The sequence below is a fragment of the Hyaena hyaena genome, unplaced genomic scaffold (assembly GCF_003009895.1).
Source record: "Hyaena hyaena isolate Hyena2069 unplaced genomic scaffold, ASM300989v1 scaffold_775, whole genome shotgun sequence".
Classification (NCBI taxonomy): Eukaryota; Metazoa; Chordata; class Mammalia; order Carnivora; family Hyaenidae; genus Hyaena; species Hyaena hyaena.
Genome location: NW_024081400.1, coordinates 467,236 through 487,894, shown reverse-complemented (window position 1 = coordinate 487,894; position 20,659 = coordinate 467,236). Strand labels below are relative to the sequence as shown.

Genomic DNA, 20,659 nt, shown 5'->3' with positions numbered 1-20,659 from the left:
GCTGCCTGCACGTGGCCAGGTAAGGGCTACTCTGCTCAGAGCTGAAAGGGACTAAAATTAGCTACAGTTACTGTCCAAGCCTTCCCCTGGAGGTTGCCGGCTTTCAGAAGGCTCCAGAGTTCCAAAACGGCTATATCAGATTCTGCCAGTGCAATCACTGACTAGTGGGGAGACAGATCCCTGATGCTTCCACTCTGCCATCTTTCTCTATTTCAACGTATTTTATTTTTGTTCTTCTTGCCGCTATTTCTGCAGGAATCTGGTAACTCTCTTTTACTTGGTCCTTTGAATCATCGTTACTCATATTTGGTTGTGTTTCCTTTGTTACTACCAGTGTAGTCAACTTTCTGGGGCTATGTCCCCAGGTATCTCGGAAGGGATCGTCTTTCTTACTACCTTTCAAACAACTTTTTATAACGCCTGCAGTTCAGCCCAGCACCGCTAAGGAAATCTCATACAGGGGCGCCTGGGCGGGTCAACTGGTTGAGCATCTGGCTCTTGATCTTGGCTCAGGTCATGATCTCACAGGTCGTGAGTTCGAGCCCTACATCAGGCTCTGTGTGGGCACCCCCCCCCCCCGCACCGCCCACTCTCTCTCTCAAAATAAATAAATTTAAAAAAGAAAGAAAATCTCATACATATAAATGTACAAATGTACAGAGAATAGTATCATGAGTCGCCAGAGCCCATCACCAGCTTCAATAGTGATCACCTCACAGCCGATCTCCTTTGCCCTGGGCCCCACAGACTTCTCCACCTCCCATACTGCTCTAAAGCCAATTCCAGGCATGTATCACTTCACCTGGAAATATTCCAGTAGACAGCACTCAATAGATATGGGTTCTTCAACAGAACCACAGTACCATCATCACATCTAAAGAAACAAAAACAAAACAGCAATCCTTGATACTGAATATCCATGATCCATCAATGGCTGGAGTTTTTAAACTGTTAGTTTGACTTAGAATCCAAGTAAGATCGTACTCTGCAACTGGTCGTGTCGCTAAATCCCTCTCAGTCTAGGGGTCCCCTCTCCCTGTTGTCCCCTGCAGTCCAGCTGTTAAAGAAACCAGGTCACTCTTCCAGCAGTGACGTGCTCTTTAGACTCTGGAATCTCCCCTAGGATCAGCACGTGTGACAAACAAGCAAGCGACACGCTCCCTGGTCTGGGGCCGGTGCCGAGCAGTGCGTCCCTTACGCTTCTGCATTCCTGTCAGTTGGCGGGATTTCACTGAGAAAAGATTGTGACCCAACGATTTTACGTTTCAAGAGAACTATTTGGGGAAAGGGGTCTTTTTATCCCAGTTGCCCTGGTAAGAAATAGAATGACGAAAACCCCAGCACCGCGTCCACAGGGCAGTGCTGCACCCGCCGTGGGGTTGCACTTACCAATGAAAGTGAAGGGGGTATTTAAAAACAAAAACAAAAACAGGGGTGCCTGGGTGGCTTAGTCGGTTAAGCGTCCAACTTTCGCTCACGTCATGATCTCGCGGGTCGTGGGTTCGAGCCCCGCATTGGGCTCTCTGTGCTGCCAGCTCGGAGCCTGGAGCCTGTTTCAGATTCTGTCTCCCTCTCTCTCTGACCCTCCCCTGCTCACGCTGTCTCTCTCTCTCTCTCTCCTAGAAATAAAAAAAAATAAAATAAAAATTAAAAACAAAAAAACAAAAACAAAAACAAAAACAAAAAACCAGGTTAAAACTGAACGCAGTCACGTGTCCTTTGGGAGGAGTACCACTGACCCCAGTGTGCTCATCCCTATAATGGGCACTCTGGGTTGGAGGGAAATGGGGCCAGACACCCAGGAGAGGCTCTGCGCCATCATCCCAGGGGACCAGCACCAGGCTGGGTGGCGTAGGAGCCGCACGTGGGCTCTCTGGGCCACCCACCTCTGCGCACGAGCCCAGGAGAGCAGGCCGGGCCAGCTGAACCCCCTCATACTCACAGGCTGCTGACCGCAGCAGGCAAAGGACCAGCAGCCCACGGTGCTTTGCTTCGGGCTGAGCAAATGTCCGTGGATCCTATCAACAAATGGGGAGACAGTCACAGAATCATCACAGGGTGGCAGGGTCCCTCTGGGCCTCCCGGGCACTGCTGGGAGGGGCCAGATGTCCATGTGATCACTCTGGGACTTGCGTGCAGCTGCCCGCACTGTGTAGACCCGTGCCAGCCAGCCCACGATGGTCAGTGTCTGCCACGATCGTGGAAGATTCTTACTTAGTATTATTCTTTATCATTTCACTTCAAACCTGATTGTTGGAATTCGATTCCTAAATATATGCCCGACAGAATTTAGGACAGGTCCTCACAAAAACCTGTGAGTGTTCACAGCAGCCTAATTCCCGAGAGACAAAATGTCCACTTCCACACAATGCGGTCCATCGATATAGGGGACGGTCACACAATCATAAAAAAGAACTGAGTTCTGACACAGGCCACAGCATGAATGGACTTTGGAAACCTTCTGCTGAACGAGGGGGCCTCCGGAGAGATGGCGGGGGGGGGGGGGGGGGGGGCGGACAATGGGGAATGAGTGCTGATGGCAGCTGTGTTTCTCTGGGTGATGAAAATGTTCTAACGTGAGATGACGATGGCAGTGTAATTTTGTAAATCTGACAACTACAGGATTGTGCGTTTTTTTTTAAATTTTTTTTAACGTTTATTTTTGAGAGAGAGACAGAGAGATATTTTTGACAGAGAGAGAGACTGCAAGAGGCAAAGGGGCAGAGAGAGAGGGAGACACAGAATCTGAAGCAGCTCCAGGCTCTGAGCTGTCAGCACAGAGCCCAACACGGGGCTCGAACTCACGAACTGCAAAATCATGACCTGAGCCGAAGTCGGGCACTTAACCGACTGCACCCCCAGGCGCCCCTAAAGATGCCGTGTCTCGGCAGCACCTCTGCCCCTGGGCACGCAGACACTTCCCAGTCATAGTCCCTTAGCCCTCAGGACGCCGGCAGGGCGGTCAGGCTCAGAGCGGCGCTGAGTGGGCGGGGCCCTCCCGGTCCCCCCTCCAGGGACAGGGAAGTCAACCAGCTGAAGCACTGGGTCGACACGCTGATGATATCCATCGCCAAGGAAGAGGAGATGGTGGCCGAGCTGGAGCTCAAAGCCCGAGTCTTCCACTTCGGCAAGTACAAGGGCGCTCAGGAGGTAGGCCCCCGGCCAGCAGGGGGGGGGGGAGCGCGGGCCGCCAGGGGCCAGGCGCCCGGTCCATTCGAGAGCACGTCCGGGAGCACCCAGTGCCTGGCACTCAAAGCCAGTCCCGGGGCGCTGCACCGCTCTGGGGGGCAGCCATGCCCCTCGCCACCTGCCGGGCTCTGGAGGCCTGACTGAGGGGCCCCGGCCGGAGAAGGCCCTTGGTCCCCAAACTGGAGGCACCCCGTGTGCTCGTGCCCCTTGGCTGTTCACACACCTCCTCCGTTCCTGTTCTCTCATTCCACAAATTTGTCTGCCGCTTCAACACAACGTGTCCCGAAGCTGCGGCTGCCAGGAGGAAGAAGGCGTGTCCCCGGGCCAGGCTGGAAGAGTGACCGTGCTCTGAGGGCACAGGGGGCCGGGCATGTTCCAGCAGTGGCACAACCTTCCCGACAGTGCACCTGTGGCCACAGGCACGGCCCCGGCTTCCCGACTCATTCACATCACTCGTGAGCACCTACTGTGTGCCAGCACCAGGCCTGCAACAGAGGACTCACTGGGCACCGGCCTGAGCCTTTCTGTCTGCTGTTCCCCACTTACTCCTCACGCCCTATCCGTGTGGCAGGCGATGTGACCTTTCTGAATGTCAGGCAGGCTCGGAGAGCGGGGTTCATCGGCCCCAGGCCACACAAAAAGTAGCTCATGGGACAGGGCTCTGTGGGGAGCCCAGGTCGGTGCAGGGGCGGAACAGGAAGGCTCCCTGGAGGAGGGGACCAGGCCACGTGCACAGCACGGCAGCGGGAGCCGAGGCCGAGGCACAGGTGTGCGTCCCGATGTGGGGGCCGGAGGCCCGGACTCGGCTCACCACGAGAGGGCAAGGGGGCCGGGCAGCCGTGGCCCAGAAAAATCCAAGTGTCCCAGCTGTTTCTCCCGGAGCCCGAGTGTGCCGGGCAGAGCTCGGGGAGGCCGGCCGAGTCCCGGCGAGGGCGGGGCCGGGCAGGCTGCGGGGCGGGGGTGCACGGGGGCCCACGCGCCCCTCTGCAGGCCTGCCCGCCTTGCAGGACAAGCTTCTGGAAAGCCTGAACCGCAAGGTGCTGGACGTGTACCGGCACTGCATCGGCAGCCGGCAGGAGTCCAACCTGGGCACCGTGCAGATGCTGGCCGTCATCGAGCACCACCTGAACGAGCTGCTCGAGAACCTGGAGCGCGTCCCCCCGGTCAGGATCGAGCAGGCGGAGAAGGCCCGGGAGAAGGAGCGTCGCATGAAGTGAGAGCCCAGGCCCCCGCCCCACCTGGCCGCCTCACCCGTGGGGAGGGCCCTGAGGGCGCGGATGCCCTCCACGCCCCTGCCCCTGCTCTGGGCTGGCCTGTCCTCCGAGACACTGGCTGCTGGCCCGGGGGCCGCCTGGGTCGCGCGCTCTGTGCAGGGTCCTGAAGCACGGTCACCTGCAAAGAGCCATCTGCCCCTCCCACAAGCACAGGGCTCTTCCTCGGTCCCTTTCCCCGTATCCTGGTAGAAGCAGGCACTAGGCAAAGGACCGATGACCACACAGAGGTGGACCAGTGACCAGGGATGGGGACCAAGGAACGTGAGCCTCCAAGGGGTATGAGCTGATGGACCGGAGCTGCGACCTCCAAAGAGCAGGGGCAGAAGCCACCCTGGCCGGGCAGGGAGGAGGAGCAGGGAGTTTTCTCGACGGGGCGGGGGGCGGGGGGGACACGGCGTGACTGAAGGCCGTGCAAGGAGCTCGGGAGGAAGGGAACCTGGCAGCCGCCCCCCCTCCCCCCACCCCGGGCACCTCCAGGTCCTAATCTGCCCCGTGCTGCCCCCGGCACCCAGAGCGCGCGAAGAGAAGGCGCGGATGCAGAAGCAGCTGCAGGAGGAGCGTCTGCGGCGCGCCCAGGCCCGGGCCCAGGCAGACGTCAAGAAGAAGGTGGGCACGGGGGCCGCGGGGGCTCACCGCAGGGAAGGAAGGGGCTCGGTGGGGCTGGGAGGGGCCGAGGGCCCACAGTCCAGTCTGGCTCGCCTCCTTTGCAGAGGCTACTGCTGAGGTGCGGGGGGAAAGGTGGGGCCATCGGAGCCAGGCCAGGGTAGAGCGGCCCCTCAGGGCTGCCCTCCGCCCCCCGACCTGCTTCCTCTGCGAGTCCTCCCCTGGGGCCGCCTGCCCTCTTGCACACGCACTCCTGGGCAGCAAGGGGCCTGGCTGTGCCCTTGCGGCCCTGCCCAGGGGCAGGCCCCCAGCTCAGCGCCCGCTGGGTCCCACCGTGCCACCTACACTCCAGCCAGCCCCTCATTCCAGCTCATCGGCTGTCACTAGGGGTCCCCCCGACCACCCCACAGGCCTGAATGCAGCCCCGGGCAGACAGAGGAGGCCCAAGGGCCATTCTGAAAAGCAGCCTTCTCCACGCTGTCACGTAGGGGTGGCGGACACAGGGGTCTCCTCTGGCGTCCCCGGAGCAAAGGAAGTCGGTTCCCTCTGCCCAGGCGGGTCTCTCCCAATCCGTTTTGAGGCGTGCGCGCGCACACACACACACACACACACACACACACACAGAGCGAGGGGCCGGCACCCCAGGGAACAGGCTTCCTAAACGCTGGATGGACGCACTCCCGAGGCCCGGAAGGGCAGCGGCGGCCTGGAGCCCGCAGGCTGACCAGAGGCTGGGACACCCACGGGGCCCCCGGCCGCAGCTCGGCAGCCTCGGGCCAAGCTGCCTGGTGTCTGGGTGTCCAGGCAGCACCGGCTCATGGGGTCTCACTCCGCAGAGAGGCAGGAAGCTGGTGTGTCGCTCCCAGCTCCCGGTCCTGAAGGTAAAGGAGGAGCCCGAGCGTGTGCTGAGGGACCAGGGCGAGGAGGAGCAGCTGCTGTTCTTCACCTAGCCCCGCGCTCTGCCCACGGCGCGGCACCAAGGCGGCAGGGAGCAGGCCCGGGGCGCTGGGCTCGCCGCGGCCGGTGCTGGCGCAGGATGGCCGTGCCCCCGCGGCCCCCCGCTGTGTGTCCCCGTAACTCGAGTGAAATAAACTCCCCCTCTCCGGTGCCACGCTGGCCCGTGCGAGGAGGCAGGCTGGTTTCCACGCCCGTGCCCTGCCCTGTAACCCCTGGCCCCCCGACAAATGCTTGAGGGAAGGTGTCCACGCTGCCCTCACCGGAGGTGGCTGCTTTGAGAGACCAAGGGCAAGTCCACGCAGAGCTGGGATGGGGGACTAGCTGCGGCGCAGGGACGAGAAAAGGAGACAGCAGGTGAGCAGACGATGGACCGAAGGAAAAACACAACTTTGATGCCGTCCATACGGTTCTGCGGATTAAGCCAAGCGATGCCTCGGCGCGATTATACAAGAACTTTTATTCCTCCGTACTAGACGTGGGGCCCTCGCCCCCGGGGGCGTCGTGCCCAGAACACGGACAGCCAGTACCGGTTGCTTCACAGTGGTGGGCGCTCACAGGGGGCGCTCCGGGGAAGGTGCAGCGACACACCCCTGGGAGAATGTCCCGGCAGCCCGCCCCCTGCCCCCATCAGAAGGACAGCACGGTGTGGTCAGTAGGCCACCTGCCCCCAAGGCCATGCTGGCAGGCAGGCTGGCTCCTCGTGGGGGGGGGGGGGACTTCTGGGCGACCTGGAGGCTAAGGCGCGGCACAGAGTCCTGTGGGTAAAGACCACTGATAAACGGGGCCCAAGTCCCTCTGGGTGGAGCAGCTCCCTGGACAGACAGCACCTCGGAGCAGGACAGAGAGATGACTCACAACCAGACGGTGGGGTCACTCCCAAAAGCCCAAGTCCAGAAACCAAGAAATGAAAAAACACAAAACAGAGTTTGGACAAGTCCAAGTCCAAGAACCAAAACAGCATCTGAACAAACATGCAGTTCAAAAGGCACAAGGCAAAAACGCCAGCATCCTGCGTGCCCCCGCATCCGGTCCCGCTGACACACAAATAAATACGTGCAAGGTGCCAGCTCGCCTGCTCCGCCAGACAGACTGCCCTGGGGACGAAGGCCTGGTGACCCGGCGGGCGCACCTCTGCAGCCATGGCAGCGAGCACGCTGGCCCCTCTCCCGGCCTCCACGCGACATGCAGGGCTCAGGACGTGACTTCAGAAAGGGCCGACGAGTTATTGTTAAACGTTAACATCCAAATCCAGAATTTGGAAAAACTCCCTTTAAAGTTTTAGCTCTGGCCTTCCCGAATTATGAGCCCCAGATCTGGTCTGTGCCGAGGCCCCGCTCACAGGGCCCCCGGTGCCCCACTTCACCCCCACCACTTTCCCCTCATGCCAGCCACCCGCCTGGTCCTGCCAAAATGCGGATTTGAATTTGCCATCGCTGGGACAACGGGACCGCTTCTGCCCCACACGGGGACAACCTCAACCCAACTACAGAGCCGCGAGGGGCTGGGGGACAGCCTGTTAGCTCGGAAAGGGGAGATGGTTTCCAGGCCCGTCTCAGGCCAAATGCTAACACGCTCAAAGCTAAGCTCAAAGCCCCCACTTAGGTTTGCTACGGACACAACGGTCCTTGACTGGGGAACCTGCGCCTGACCCGACTTCCGGCAGAAGTCCGGGCTTTAACGCAGCAGGGGCCCCACAGCTTGGGTCAAACGGGACAAAGGCTGTGGGTGCACAGCCGAATGGGAAAAGGGGTGCGCTTCTGCCTGACACAACCCTCGCCTCAGGCCGTACGCCGCTCGGAGGAGGCAGGTGCAGCTCATACAGCCCCAAACGGGTTCACGATATCACGTAAGAAACAGATTTTGGAAAAACGTGCCCTAAAGTCTCCAAAGAACTCGGCTGGCCTCCTGAGCGGAGACCACGTGGGGGCTCACTCAGGCCTGCGAGAGCCCGGGATGGGGTCTGGGGGGGCCCCCGGGCAGAGGGCTGCTGTCACAGCAGGTCCTGGGGGTTGATGGTGCTCCCGGCGCACTGCACGTCCTCAGACCCGGCGGCCCCTCCAGCGGCAGGAAGCACCTCCTGAAAAACCAAGGGGAGCAGTGAGGGGGGTGACAGGGCTGGGGCGGGGCGGGACCACCTCCCGGGGGCAGCCCTGCGGCCACACACATCCAGCCACACACCCCACGGCCGGCCTGGAGGGCGCCTCTCCCTGTTCTGCACTAGAATCTTGCTTCCCCCTTATTACACGTTCTCCAGGGAAAGGAATTCTAGCATAAACAAAGCGAGGGAAAGTGGGTTAATACTACCGCGCTGCAGGTCTGCTCCTCAGAGGGGCTGTCCTCGTTGAACTTGGAACCCCTTCGCCCACTGTGTGCTGGGAAGCCCCTTCCTGGCGCCCAGCGGCCCGCCTGCACCCCACGGGCTGCCCGGGACTCGCACAAAGCACTCGAGGAGCGTGTTCAGCTTCACGTTACAAGCGGGAGCTACGGCGCTGAACAATCCCGACCTTTCTTCTTAGCCTCTTCTCTCCTTGCTCCCCCCCCATCTATCTCGAAAGCAGCAGCAGGTGCCGGCAGCGAACCCGACGGGTCTCCACCCAAGGGCCCTCGGTAACAAGCTCAGAAGAGCCAGGAGCTTCCCGACGGCCCCCCTAACAAGCCCCGGCGGCTGGGAGGCGGCCAGACCTGCAGGACGTAGACGGGTGCGCCCACGGCGAGCAGCGGCGGGAGGGTGGGGAGCTGCGGGCGGAGCACCGGCGAGACCGTGTCGCCTGCGGGGTCGTCCTGGGGGAGCGAGGGCACATGTTGCATTTACCAACCGTGGTGACTTGGTGACGCTCGGCCCGAGGGCCCTGTCACTGTGACCCCACCCCCACCCCCCCGCCAGGAGCCGGCAGGGAGCGGAACCGGGCTGCACGCGCGGCACACCCTTCCTCGTGGTCCTCCGTCCCCCGTCTGGTGCCCGCCTGAGACCCCCGCACCCAGGCCCGGTCCCTGGGGCTCCCCCACGGCCAATCCCGCCTCAGTCTGAGCACCGCTCCCTCCTGTGGGCTCTTCCCCGCTCCGGCGGAGGCTGCGGCCACCTCTCACCCGCGGGCAGGCCCCCCTGCCCCAGGCCCCCGTCCAGAAGGCACAGGAGGTTACGGGCCTCCTGCAGGGCGGGGGAGGGGCTCCTAGGCCCCGAATCACACAAGTGAGCAAAGGGACACTGGCCAACGTGTCCCTTCACCGCCCCGCCACCCGGCTCCTGGTGCCGGCGCCACTGTCGACACCCCTCACCCCTTCCCTGCCGAGCACTCTCCTTCCCACTTCGTAGATGATAAAACCGAGGCCCAGGGAGCGGGAGTAACTTGCCCCAGACAACCCCAGTGGCAAGGGGCAGGCGGGAAGGGCAAGCTGGCTGTCTCCACCTCACAGCTCGCGCCTTCCGCCGGGCGTCCCTTAAACAGCGGCTCCTCGCCGTGCAACCCGCGCCTTTCTGCGACGGGGCCAGCTTTCCCGGGGGAAGCCCCTTACACACGCACAGGCCACGTCCCCGGCTGCGCCGAGCACCCCCACACACGGGGGCACCCCCACACACGGGGACACCCCCACACACACGGGCACTCCCCCTCACACGGGGGCACCCCCACACACGGGGACACCCCCACACACGCGGGCACTCCTCACACGCGGGCACTCCCACACACACAGGAGCACCCCGCACACACAGGGGCACCCCCCACACACAAGAGCAGTCCACACACACGGGGGCACTCCCCACACGGGGGCACCCCCACACACGGGGGCACCCCAACACACACGGGAGCACCCCCCACACACAGGGGCACCCCCCCCACACAGGAGCAGTCCACACACACGGGAGCACTCCCACAGGAGCACCCACACACACACAGGAGCACTCCCCACACTAGGCCGCGGAGGAAGGCCCTGCAGCCCCTCCCCGGGAAGACAAGTGGGGCCTGGGGAAGGGCCCGCAGGGGTGGGGGAGGAGTCCCGCACTACAAGGCGCCCTAGGGCACGGCACCTACACATCACAGAACTCCAAGTCAGGTGTGGCCAGATTGCACGGGGCACCGGGCACAGGGGGCACCAGACGCCGAAGCGTCGATCTAGTAACGATGGAAGCTCGGAGCTGGGGTGACAGAGAGAGAGTACTTGGGATGGTTGGCGACCGGGCGGGGGGCGTTATGGGTGCAAGCCCAGGGAGGTGCGGCCCGAAGCCTGGCCCCCAGATCCCGCCCAGCCAGCGCCCCGGGGCGCCCAGCCTCCTCCTGGCTCGGTGGGTCTTACCTGCAGTAACCGGACCTGGACACACTGGACCCCGGCGGCTGGAGCTGGTCCCGGCACACTTCCACCGGGCACCACGAGGTTCCCGCACAACCAGCCAGTCTGGCTTGCGTACACGTGGGTAGGGCTGACTCTGCCACCTTTCGCTTTCCTCTGAGCAGACCCCGACGCGCCTAAGATGAAACAGACCAAGCACATGCCACGTACAGGCCCCTGCCCTCCCGGCGGCCATGCCTTCGCGTTGGCACCGTGCACAGCCCTGCAGGCTTAAGACCAGCCAATGGGGAGGCTCTGGGGGGGAGGGGTTAGGAGATGAGAAAAGCCAAGATGTCAATTAGAAAGTTGAGCAAAGTTTCGGACGTGTCTTCCGGTCATGCAGCAACCAGAGCCCGGGAGCCCATTTCGTGGGGGCAGAGGCTCCCCCTGCCCTGCGGCCCCGACCCTGCAGCCACACGGGAGATCCTGGAGATGGCGGAGCACAGCCGCCGGGCGGGGCAGCAGAGCCACAGAAACGGGGAAGGGAAGAAAGCGGCCGCCGCGTCCCCCCATGGGCACCACAGCGCCTGTGCCCCATCGCCGGCAAACACTCCGGGGGGCTTTCCGTCCAGCTTCCTCTTCACAAGTCATCGCCTCACTGAGCTCGTAAATGCGCACTTGTCAGAAGACTTCGGTACAAAGAAGAAAGAAACGATCGGGACACCCAGGAAGGGTTCTTCTGACACTCGTGTGGTTTGTGAGCAGCGGGGACCCAGGCACCGGTGCGCTGCGTTGAAAACCTTGCACAAGAAGCCCAAGCTCTGGCCTCAGTGTTCCTGCCTGCGACATGGGGACGATACTCCCTACCTCACAGTGTCGGGAGGATTAAATAAGTCAGTGCGTACTAGGAGTGCGGAACGGTGCCTGGCTCATGGTGAGAGCCAAGGAGTCTTAGGTGCTGTTGATTCTGCGTCCACGCAGCCCTGGATGCGTGAACATCAACGGCTTTGTAAGGACGATCTTACAACCCGTACCGGGCAAGTTAATGTTAACACAAGCATTTTATTTTGCTGAATTTAATAAAATGAAGAGGAACAAGTGAAACTGAATAAGTGAAACTGAAGGAGTTGCTGAACTTCTAGAAAGCCTTTCTCTGTGAAAATGTCCCATGATCTAATGGGAAAAGAGGAAAAGCGTGAGAGGCTGCGTTCTTCCTTTAGGTCTCGTACTCTAAGCTTCCATTTTATTTTTTTTTATTTTATTTTTTTTAATGTTTTTTTTTTTATTTATTTCTAGGAGAGAGAGCGACAGCGTGAGCAGGGGAGGGTCAGAGAGAGAGGGAGACACAGACTCTGAAACAGGCTCCAGGCTCCGAGCTGGCAGTCAGCACAGAGCCCGACGCGGGGCTCGAACCCACGAACCGCGAGATCATGACCCAAGCGAAAGTCGGACGCTTAACCGACTAAGCCACCCAGGCGCCCCTCTAAGCTTCCATTTTAAACGGAGACGGCCAACCCTGGAACACAAGATGGGCCACCCGCTGCAGTGAGTTTTCCTCCCATCTTGAGGCCAGCACTGGCCTAGATGTCCCGGCTCCGTGGCCCCGCTCTGCACTGCCCATGAGCACCGCACCCCCGCCTGCCCGATCCCGCGCGTGGGCGCCGCACCCCTGCCTGCCCGATCCCGCGCGTGGGCGCCGCACCCCTGCCTGCCTGATCCTGCGCGTGGCCCACCTGGTGGCCCCCGCATGCCCTGCACATTTGCACCCAGTGCACGGAGCCGGCACGAAACTCCACCCCGCAGCCTGGTACTTCCCTGCCGGGTGCTCGAGGGACTCTTCACGTTTGTGACGGGCCTCGGTTTTCCAGGGGGCGCATTTGGGGCCCCTCTGCCACAGGGAAACGGAGTTCCATCACAGGCCGAGTCCCTCCTTCTCGCCGCCGTCTGCCAGGTTCTCTGCCTCGGGGAACCCAAGCCCTCCTGCTGGCCCAGGCCTGGCCGTTCTCCACGCTTCTGCCGACTGCTCTGCGTGCTTTCGGACAGCAGAGCAGGGCTGGGACGAGGGGGAGGCGGCAAGGCTGAGGCGCGGGACCCACTCGCTCTTCTTTAACAGTAAGAGACTCCGTGTGGCTCCCTGTTCCCCCCGAACATGCCTGCCGTTCCACTCCACTCTGAATTTCACCTGAACACACTGCTATGTGCTCTGAAGGCCTGAATGACCCTAGCATATTTCCCTGAGATAAAAATATGTACAGGAATTAAAATTTTAGGGGCGCCTGGGTGGCTCAGTTGGTTGAGTGTCTGACTCTTGATTTTGACTCAGGTCATGATCCCAGCACCACGGGATCGAACCCCGCACTGGGTTCCACACTGAGCATGTAGCCGCTTAAGACTGACTATCTCTCTCTCTCCTTCTCCCTCTGCCCCTCTCCCCACTCACACTCTCTCTCTCTAAACTAAATTAAACTAGGCTAAATTAAATTAAATTTTAGGGGGCACCTGGGTGGCTCAGTAGGTTGAGTGTCTGACACTTGATTTAGACTCAGGTCATGACCTCATGGTTCATAAGTTCAAGCTCCGTGTCAGGCTCTGCACTGACAATGCAGAACCCGCTTAGGATTCTCTCTCTCTCTCTCTGCCCCTCCCCTCCTTGTGTGCGTTCTTCTTTCTCTCTCTCAAAATAAATGAATGAACTTTAAAAACGCAAAATAGGGGCGCCTGGGTGGCTTAGTCGGTTAAGCGTCCGACTTTCGCTTAGGTCATGATCTCGCGGTTCGTGGGTTCGGGCCCCGCGTCAGGCTCTGTGCTGACTGCCAGCTCAGAGCCTGGAGCCTGTTTCAGTCTGTGACTCCCTCTCTCTCTGACCCTCCCCTGCTCACGCTGTCTCTCTCTCTCCTAGAAATAAATAAAACATTAAAAAAAATTAAAAAAAAAAAAACGCAAAATAAAATTTTAGTTTAAAAACTTATTTCAATATACTTTCTAGGAGCTAAAATCTTCATCCAAAAACCTGCATTACCACTGCAATTAGTAATGCAAACCCAACCAAAATAACAGAACATACTAGAAACCCTGATAATTATGAAATATGAAAAATAAAACTGCACTGGAAAGGTATCAAGAACAGAGTGACGGCTGTTTTCCAGGAGGCTTGGGTGTTACTCACTCCTAGACTCCCAACGTGGTCAACACACGTCTGCCAATTAAAAAAACATTACGGACGAACGCTTGTGCTTTAAATGTAATTTCATCATAATTACACACTCTGTGGCTGCAAACCCAGCTCATCTGATGTAGGGCGACTACGTCACTGAGCCCGGGTGGCCAGCCAGTCTGCACCTTCAGGACGCACCTGTTTCTCACTGAAGGTCCGATTTCATTTTTCAGGTCAAGTAAACACACTACAACATGGACCAAGGGATGTTATGAAAATCACCATGAAGGAAAGCACCAAGTAACGTGTCTTTTTAAGCTGCTTTTAAAAGCAAGGTTTAAATATGTATATCTAATACTTATGACCCAGCTGTGTAAGACAAAAGCAAGGTCGTTCTGAGCCATTCCTCATTCATTTCATCATGATTCAATGGTAACTGCTCAGAGCATACTCTGTTACCTACGAAGCAAGAAGTATGATCAGAGCATCGAATCTCCTCAAGACATGGGCTGTCTGCCACGCAACCGGGGGGAATAGAAGCAAAAATGTGAGAACAAAATCAGAACTAGATCCCACTTAATTTTCCCAAAGAACAGCATTATATGTTTCCTTTATACCTAACGAAAGACAACGGTACACACTGCTGAAAAACAAGTCAGTAACTAGAATATGATCATATTATCGTTAAAGGGATGTAAGAGGTACTGATTCTATAACAGGAAGTGAGAGGGACTATGACTAGAATACTTAAGGATACACGTAAGCTAAACTGGTTTTAGCTACTGTATTAGCACGCACTTCATCTAAAAGGAATCAAATCCATTCTCTTTTCAGGGCGTACCTTCAGGCTGGTACCTAACAGGGCTGCAGACACACGTCAGCAGCTAGAAGGAACTGCTCGGGCTGCGCGTATGAGCACCGTGGCTTTCACGGGATGCTCTCCTTAAAAGCGGTTCATGCCAGGACCAGAGCAGAAAGCGTGGGAAAGGTCCGGGCTCTTTCAACGCGGCTTGCACCCCCCGGCCCCCTCTATGCTGTATCTCGGTTCAGAACCTCCCAACACGGCCCCCTAGGAAAACCCGTGCAGGAGGAAGGCAAAGCAGGCAAGTGTCCCAGGCGGTCCCAATGCCTCCCCGAAGCCAGCCCTCTCAAGTGTTCTAGGCCTGGGGCTCTGGAAAACTGCTCTTCCACAGGCCCCAGGGTGCCACACCCCAGGGAGCTCGGTGGCAAGACAGGACTGTCATGGGGAAAAGGCGGACAGAAGAATCTGCAGAAGTCCTAGACCCAAATGTGCTGCCTCAAAGATGACAAATGGAAGATGACGATCTGAAAGCAGATTCCCTTCAAACCAGCCACGCTTGCTTCCCCTTCCAAGTCCTCTCGTCCATCCAAGGCCCTGGGGCCCGGGCTAAACACCACCCACTGGCACCCTGAGGAAGCTGCGAGGGAAGGAGGCAGGCTTCATGAGAGAGGACCCGGGCTGGCCCACTGAGTGCCTAAGCACTTAACCTCTAGACCCCCTGCTCACGAGAAAAACACCTTTATCTGCTGCGGCCATTGCCGCAGGGTGCTGGGTTACATGGCCCCAAACGGTACGCTCTGCCATCTGGTAATGTGCCGTCAACGTGTAAAACGGCTGGAAATTAATCACACACTGCCCGAGTTCAGTATGCGAGCCACCACTCCACGGATGCTTGAAGGCTTACAGCCAACACACGGTGATGGTCACGCAGTAAAGACGCCATGACGCTAAATGTAACGTGACCAACTCAGTAAACCAATCTCAAGAAAAATAAAAAAATCCCTTTCTCCCAGTCAAAATCCAGAAACCTTTAAACAGCAAGTTATCTTCCCAATGAGCAAATTTTGCTTCAATAACCTCAACACCGATCCAAAACACTGGTTCGTGCTAGATAACTTGAAAGAGCTGGGGAAGGAGAGAGGGGGGCTCCGGCCAGCAATTAGGTTTCCACTTAAGGAGACCTAGAGAGAGTCCTCTCGGGCACAAGAGAGCCACCATCGGAATTAGGGGAGGCGGGCAGCACAGAGCCTGGCTCAGGCACCGTGCACCACACCCCTCCCGGAGACGCCCCGAGGCTGCCAGCTACGGAATCCAGAGGGAGCAGTGTGCACCGCAGACGGCCGGCTCCAAGGTCCCTTCCCCCCAGCAGGCGTGCAGGGGGGGCATGATTCACTTTGGGCTCCTGCACACCTTCTCCGCTGGGGATCCTCAGTGAACCGCAGAACACAGGGAACTATATAGTAACTGTTCCCCAATTCTCCTGAGGATGGGAGGCTAGATCCGTCACATACCCTGGCCGGTGGCAGGCACTAGGGCTTAATGCTTTTACAGTTCCTGGGTTTAGTTCTAAGCAGCTATGGAAGGACGTACCGTAAGAACTTATTTGCTCACTAGAAAAAATATTCACGTTTAACAGCAAGAAGCAAATAAAAAATGTACGTGTCACTGTTTCTCCAAACTCAGGAACAGGGATGGTTTACACACGTAGGGGAATGTCTGACACCGAGTCGCTGAACGTGGCTTTCCCTGGGTGGAGGGGCTGCAGGGGAAAGTACGGAAGAAGCCCGCCACCATTTTCCCCACAGAGCAAGCCAACGTCACCAGAACCCGACGAACCCGCGTCCTCAGCTACGGGCCTGCTTGCCTGTGCTCCGGCCGGCCACACCCGTCTGCTGGCCTGCTCTGCACCGGGCACCGGCTGGCTTTCACCACGGGCACCTTCCAGCCAGCCCGGGGCATCTCCGGAACAGGGGTCTCCCTGCCCCATCATTTCTCCTCTTCAAAGCCCATGGGGAGACTTCAACTAAGTAATTCTTCCAAATGAAGTTAAACCTAAAAGTTCCTTTGGGCGGCACCTGGGTGGCTCAGTCGGTTAAGCGTCCGACTTCAACTCAGGCCATGGTTGAGATGTGAGTTTGATCCCCACATGGGGCTCTGTGCTGACAGAGGCTGGAGCCTGTTTCCGATTCGGTGTGTCCCTCTCTGTGCCCCTTCCCCAGTCATGCTCTGTCTCTCTCAAAAATATATAATAAACATTAAAAAAATAATTTAAAAAGTTCCTTTGAGGGGCACCTGGGTGGCTCAGTCGGTTAAGCATCCAACTTCAGCTCAGGTTGTGATCTCAGGGCTCGTAACTCTGAGACCCCGGCAGTGCAGAGCCCATTTCAGATGCTGTCTCCCTCACTCTCTGCCTGTCCCCCACTCTGTCAAAAATAAACATTAAAAAAAATAGTAAGTTATTTTGGGGGGTACCTGGGTGGCTCAGTTGGTTAAGTATCCAACTTTTTGTTTTGACTCAGGTCATGATCTCACGGTTTGTGGGTCTGAGCCCCACATCAACAGAGCCTTCTTGGGATTCTCTCTCTGCTCCCCCTCAAAATAAACAAATGAAATTTTAAAATAATAAAATAAAATAAAAAGTTCCTTTGGGATTTTAAAGGAACTGAATACAAAATGTTAACAAACACTAAGAATTGAGTGTTCCATCCAAGTACACAGTAAGCTGCACACGGGCCCTAAGCCAGGCCCAGCCCACCTGTCACCGATAATTCTGAGATTCCATATTGCTTTTATTGCCATTATGAGTGACATCTATTTTTCAGTATTCATTTTCTGATTATTCTAATAGAAAAGCTACTCATTTGATACATGCAAACATTTTTTTATACAATTAGCTACTCATTTACCCTTATTTGTAATTATTTGAGTCTATTCCCTGGGGTTTTCTAAGCCTGATAATCATCACTGATGGGCAATCACATCTTCCTATTTATCTTTCTCTAAAGCTTCCATTAAAATGTCCAATATTATTGTCGTGCTGGCTTGGCTGCATCTTCCGATTATAACGGGAACACATCTCCCCACTGAAAATACCGTTGGCGGTTTTTCTGACTTGCTCTCTATTAGGAGGGAAATCTTAGTTCCTAGTTTAAGGCTCATGCGTTTTGAAAACCCCCAGCGAGCAGTTTTACCACCGCCCTGTCCGGCATCAGTGAGGACCCAAGGCTCTCCTCGGGCTTTCTGACGCGGCGGGCCATACGGACGGCTGCCCGCCAGGGCCCGCGCGGGGCCCCGCACACGCCTAGTCACCTGGAACTCGGGTGCCAGCACCTCACTAAGCTCTGCGCCCACTTCGCCCGCTGAAGACGAAGCACTCTTTTCCCGTGTGTAGCGCAGCCGGCGGGCTGACTGGACGCCTTGCGCCCTGGCGTCCGGCCCCGGTGCGGTCGCCCGTCAGCTGTGCAGCCGCGTCAGGCCAACCTCTCTGTGCCTGAGGCTCCTCATCCGGAAGGCAGAGCGTCAGCACTGAGCCCACAGGGCTGCCGTGAGTAGCGCACCGCGCCCCGGAGTCCGGGAGAGGGGCGGTGCGCGGGAGCCAGAGGCACGTCGGGGCCCCGGGCTGCCCAGCGGCCACGGCCCCAAACCTCTTGGCAGAGCAGAGCGTGGGCGAGGTCCCGCCACGGCTCCCGCGGCCGGCCCGGGCTGGGAACCCACGGAGGCCCCTTCCGGAGGGTGTGAAGGTCAGACTGCCGCTGGGGGGGAGGGCTCTGACGGTTCGCGTGGAAGGCTGTCCCGGAGCTCCCAGGGGGACAGACATGGCGGCACAAGACACCTCCGCGTACCCCACAGTTCAGGACACCTCTGGCCTGGGCTCGCAGCGCGCCGCCCCCACCCCTACCAGCTGGAACCACAGACACGCGAAGCCCGGCCGCTGCTTTCCTGACTCTGCTCCGACAAGAACCAGATGAACGTACGGAGCACACGCTGCGATGAGCCTGGCATGCACGCTAGCGAGCGAATCACGCGGTCCGCTAACCAGCACTGGGGGGAGTGAGGCTTTACGCGAAGAATCCTGCCGGGTAATCCACACAACCGCCCAGAAAGGCAGGTCCTGTGCCGTCCCCTGGGACACGGGAGGCTGCTGCAGCCGAGTGGTCAGACACTTGTCCAAAGCCACCGCCGCCAGAGGAACAGACCTCAAGCCCAGCCCTGACTCCCAAGGTGCTGCTCTGATCCCCGGCCGCCGCCTGATGCCGCCTGACGCCATTGCCACACGTGGCAGTGTGGATAGCACAGCTCTCGGGAGTGTGGCAAAGGCAATCACAGCTTACGTGCTGCACAAAGGCCTCCTCCTCACGAGGACCAGGAACCTGCCAGAGAGGGCTTTCAGCAGGCTGCCGGGTGGGGGGGGAAGGGGGGGCACGTCTACCAAGGACACAGGAGGGGAGGGAGGCACGCGCTCCAGAAGGCACGGCACAGGGCGCATTCTACCAAGTGAACAGAAACACGGGGCGCCTGGGTGGCTCAGTCGGTTGGGGGTCCGACTTCGGCTCAGCTCATGACCTCAGGGTTCGTGAGTTCGAGCCCCGTGCTGGGCTCTGTGCTGACAGCTCATGGCCTGGAGCCTGCTCTGGATTCTCTGTTACCTCTCTCTGCCCCTTCTGCGCTCACACTCTGTCTCTGTCTCAAAAATAAACAAACGTTAAAAAAAAATCTTTTTTAAGTTAACAGAAACAAAACAAGGGCCTGTTGCTGGTCAGCAGAGGGCAGGCCCGCATGACCCGGACTGAGAAAGTCCCGGTCACCAGCTCACCACCCTGCACAGGACACCTTAACTCACAGCCTATTGGACACAAGGGTCACATTTCTCCTCCCCCTCCTCCCCCTCCCCTCCACCACCACCACCACCACCACCGAAGTCCGCTGCCCTCCGGCCCCTTGGCCCTGCTTCCCATCTCGGGCCATTCCAGCTCTTCACACCACAGCCCTAGTCCAGGAACCCAAGGGAGCCTAGGCCCCGAGGGAACAAGGAGCATGGCCCCACCCGCAAGCGTGCTGCCGGGAGGTCCCTGTGCAGAGCTGCTCCAGAAGCAGATGCGCTACGCTCACGCCAGCCTGCAGGGTCCGACCCTGGGCAGGTGACGGTCGGCAGCGCAGGGGGAGTCACCACGGACGGACAGTTGGAGCAAAGTCATCCTAAAGACCAGACCAGACGGCCTCCCCCGAGTCTGCCATCCACTCTGCTCCCCCATCACAGGCCACACCTGCCCCCTGCGTGCGGGGTGTGAAAAAGCCCCAAGGGAATCTGCCCACTCCGCCACACCCCCAGGGAGGGCCTTCTCCAGCTGCGGCCCGGCTCCCCTCCGCCCTGCTGGGGGGGCCTCACGACACTCAAGTTCACGGTCCACTCTTCTCAGGTCCAGTGTCTGTGTGAGCGTCCCGGAGTTCTCTTCCGGAAAACAGGCTGCACGGCTGCATGCCCTCGGGCTGCCTGCCCTCAGTGTGCCCTGCTCGCAGCACGGCAGCAGTGGAAGAAACGGAAGGAGCCCGGTGACTCAGATGCCTAGATTTTTGCTTTAATGTGAGGAAAAAATAGATACGCACACACACACGTATGTAACTGTATTATAAAAAGCAGATCGCTGACTTAAATTTCAGGGCCCAATGCAACCCAGTTATTCATTCAAAAGTTCCAGGGGCGCAGACGGACCGGTGGCAGCAGGCACAGAGCCTCCCTGCATGCCCGTCTTCCAACGCGGGCCGGGCTGGCTGGGCTGAAGGGGCCAGAGGCCCGCCCCGTGTTCCCTACGGCTTCTGTCACCGCCTTCCAGGAAGGGACACCCAATTCCACACTCCATGTCTGGGCTTACGGCTTGCCCACGTGCCCCAGGGTGACCCCCCCTCCAAAGCCTCCACTGGTGTGCTCCATCCTGGGGGACAGCTGTTCTACTTCCCGCTACTTAAATTGGGGTTAATATTTATTAATTACATAATTAATTAATGTATCTGCAAATACAAAAAAAAATGGTGAAAGGGGGGTTTAAACATTCATAATCTTGGGGTGCTGGGGAGCTCAGTCAGTTAAGTGTCCAACTTCGGCTCAGGCCATGATCTCACAGTTTGTGGGTTCAAGCCCCGCGTCGGGCTCTGCGCTGACAGCTCAGAGCCTGGAGCTGCTTCACATTCTGTCTCCCTCTCTCTCTGCCCCTCCCCTGCTCATGCTCTGTCCCTGTCTCAAAAACAAATAAAAACTATTTTTAAAATTTTTTGAAGTATATAAACATTAAAAAAATTTTTTTAATTCACAATCTTAACACTCAGAAAAAACACTACCCTTGCAAGGATATATTTCTCTACCATTTTTGTTTCTATGCAAGTACATGCACAAAAGGGGTCTATTAGCAACCACTCAGCTTT

The 20,659-nt window shown here is 58.2% G+C and overlaps 2 protein-coding genes across 4 annotated transcripts in view; one reads left to right on the top strand and one right to left on the bottom strand.

Moving 5' to 3' along the window:
- The window catches only part of CFAP100 (cilia and flagella associated protein 100), a 50,245-nt gene extending 44,034 nt beyond the window's left edge, over nucleotides 1-6,211 (top strand). For both annotated transcript variants that reach the window (XM_039218516.1, XM_039218517.1), the window contains exons 13-16: nucleotides 3,015-3,150; nucleotides 4,197-4,402; nucleotides 4,976-5,069; nucleotides 5,903-6,211. In XM_039218516.1, the coding sequence (XP_039074447.1) occupies nucleotides 3,015-3,150; nucleotides 4,197-4,402; nucleotides 4,976-5,069; nucleotides 5,903-6,016 (550 nt within the window). In that variant the 3' untranslated portion in view covers nucleotides 6,017-6,211. The remainder of the gene's footprint in view (nucleotides 1-3,014; nucleotides 3,151-4,196; nucleotides 4,403-4,975; nucleotides 5,070-5,902) is intronic.
- A 205-nt stretch (nucleotides 6,212-6,416) lies between these two features.
- The window catches only part of ZXDC (ZXD family zinc finger C), a 36,545-nt gene continuing 22,302 nt past the window's right edge, over nucleotides 6,417-20,659 (bottom strand). For both annotated transcript variants that reach the window (XM_039218518.1, XM_039218519.1), the window contains 3 exons: nucleotides 10,314-10,483; nucleotides 8,706-8,804; nucleotides 6,417-8,100 (listed from right to left, as the gene is read on the bottom strand). In XM_039218518.1, the coding sequence (XP_039074449.1) occupies nucleotides 8,014-8,100; nucleotides 8,706-8,804; nucleotides 10,314-10,483 (356 nt within the window). In that variant the 3' untranslated portion in view covers nucleotides 6,417-8,013. The remainder of the gene's footprint in view (nucleotides 8,101-8,705; nucleotides 8,805-10,313; nucleotides 10,484-20,659) is intronic.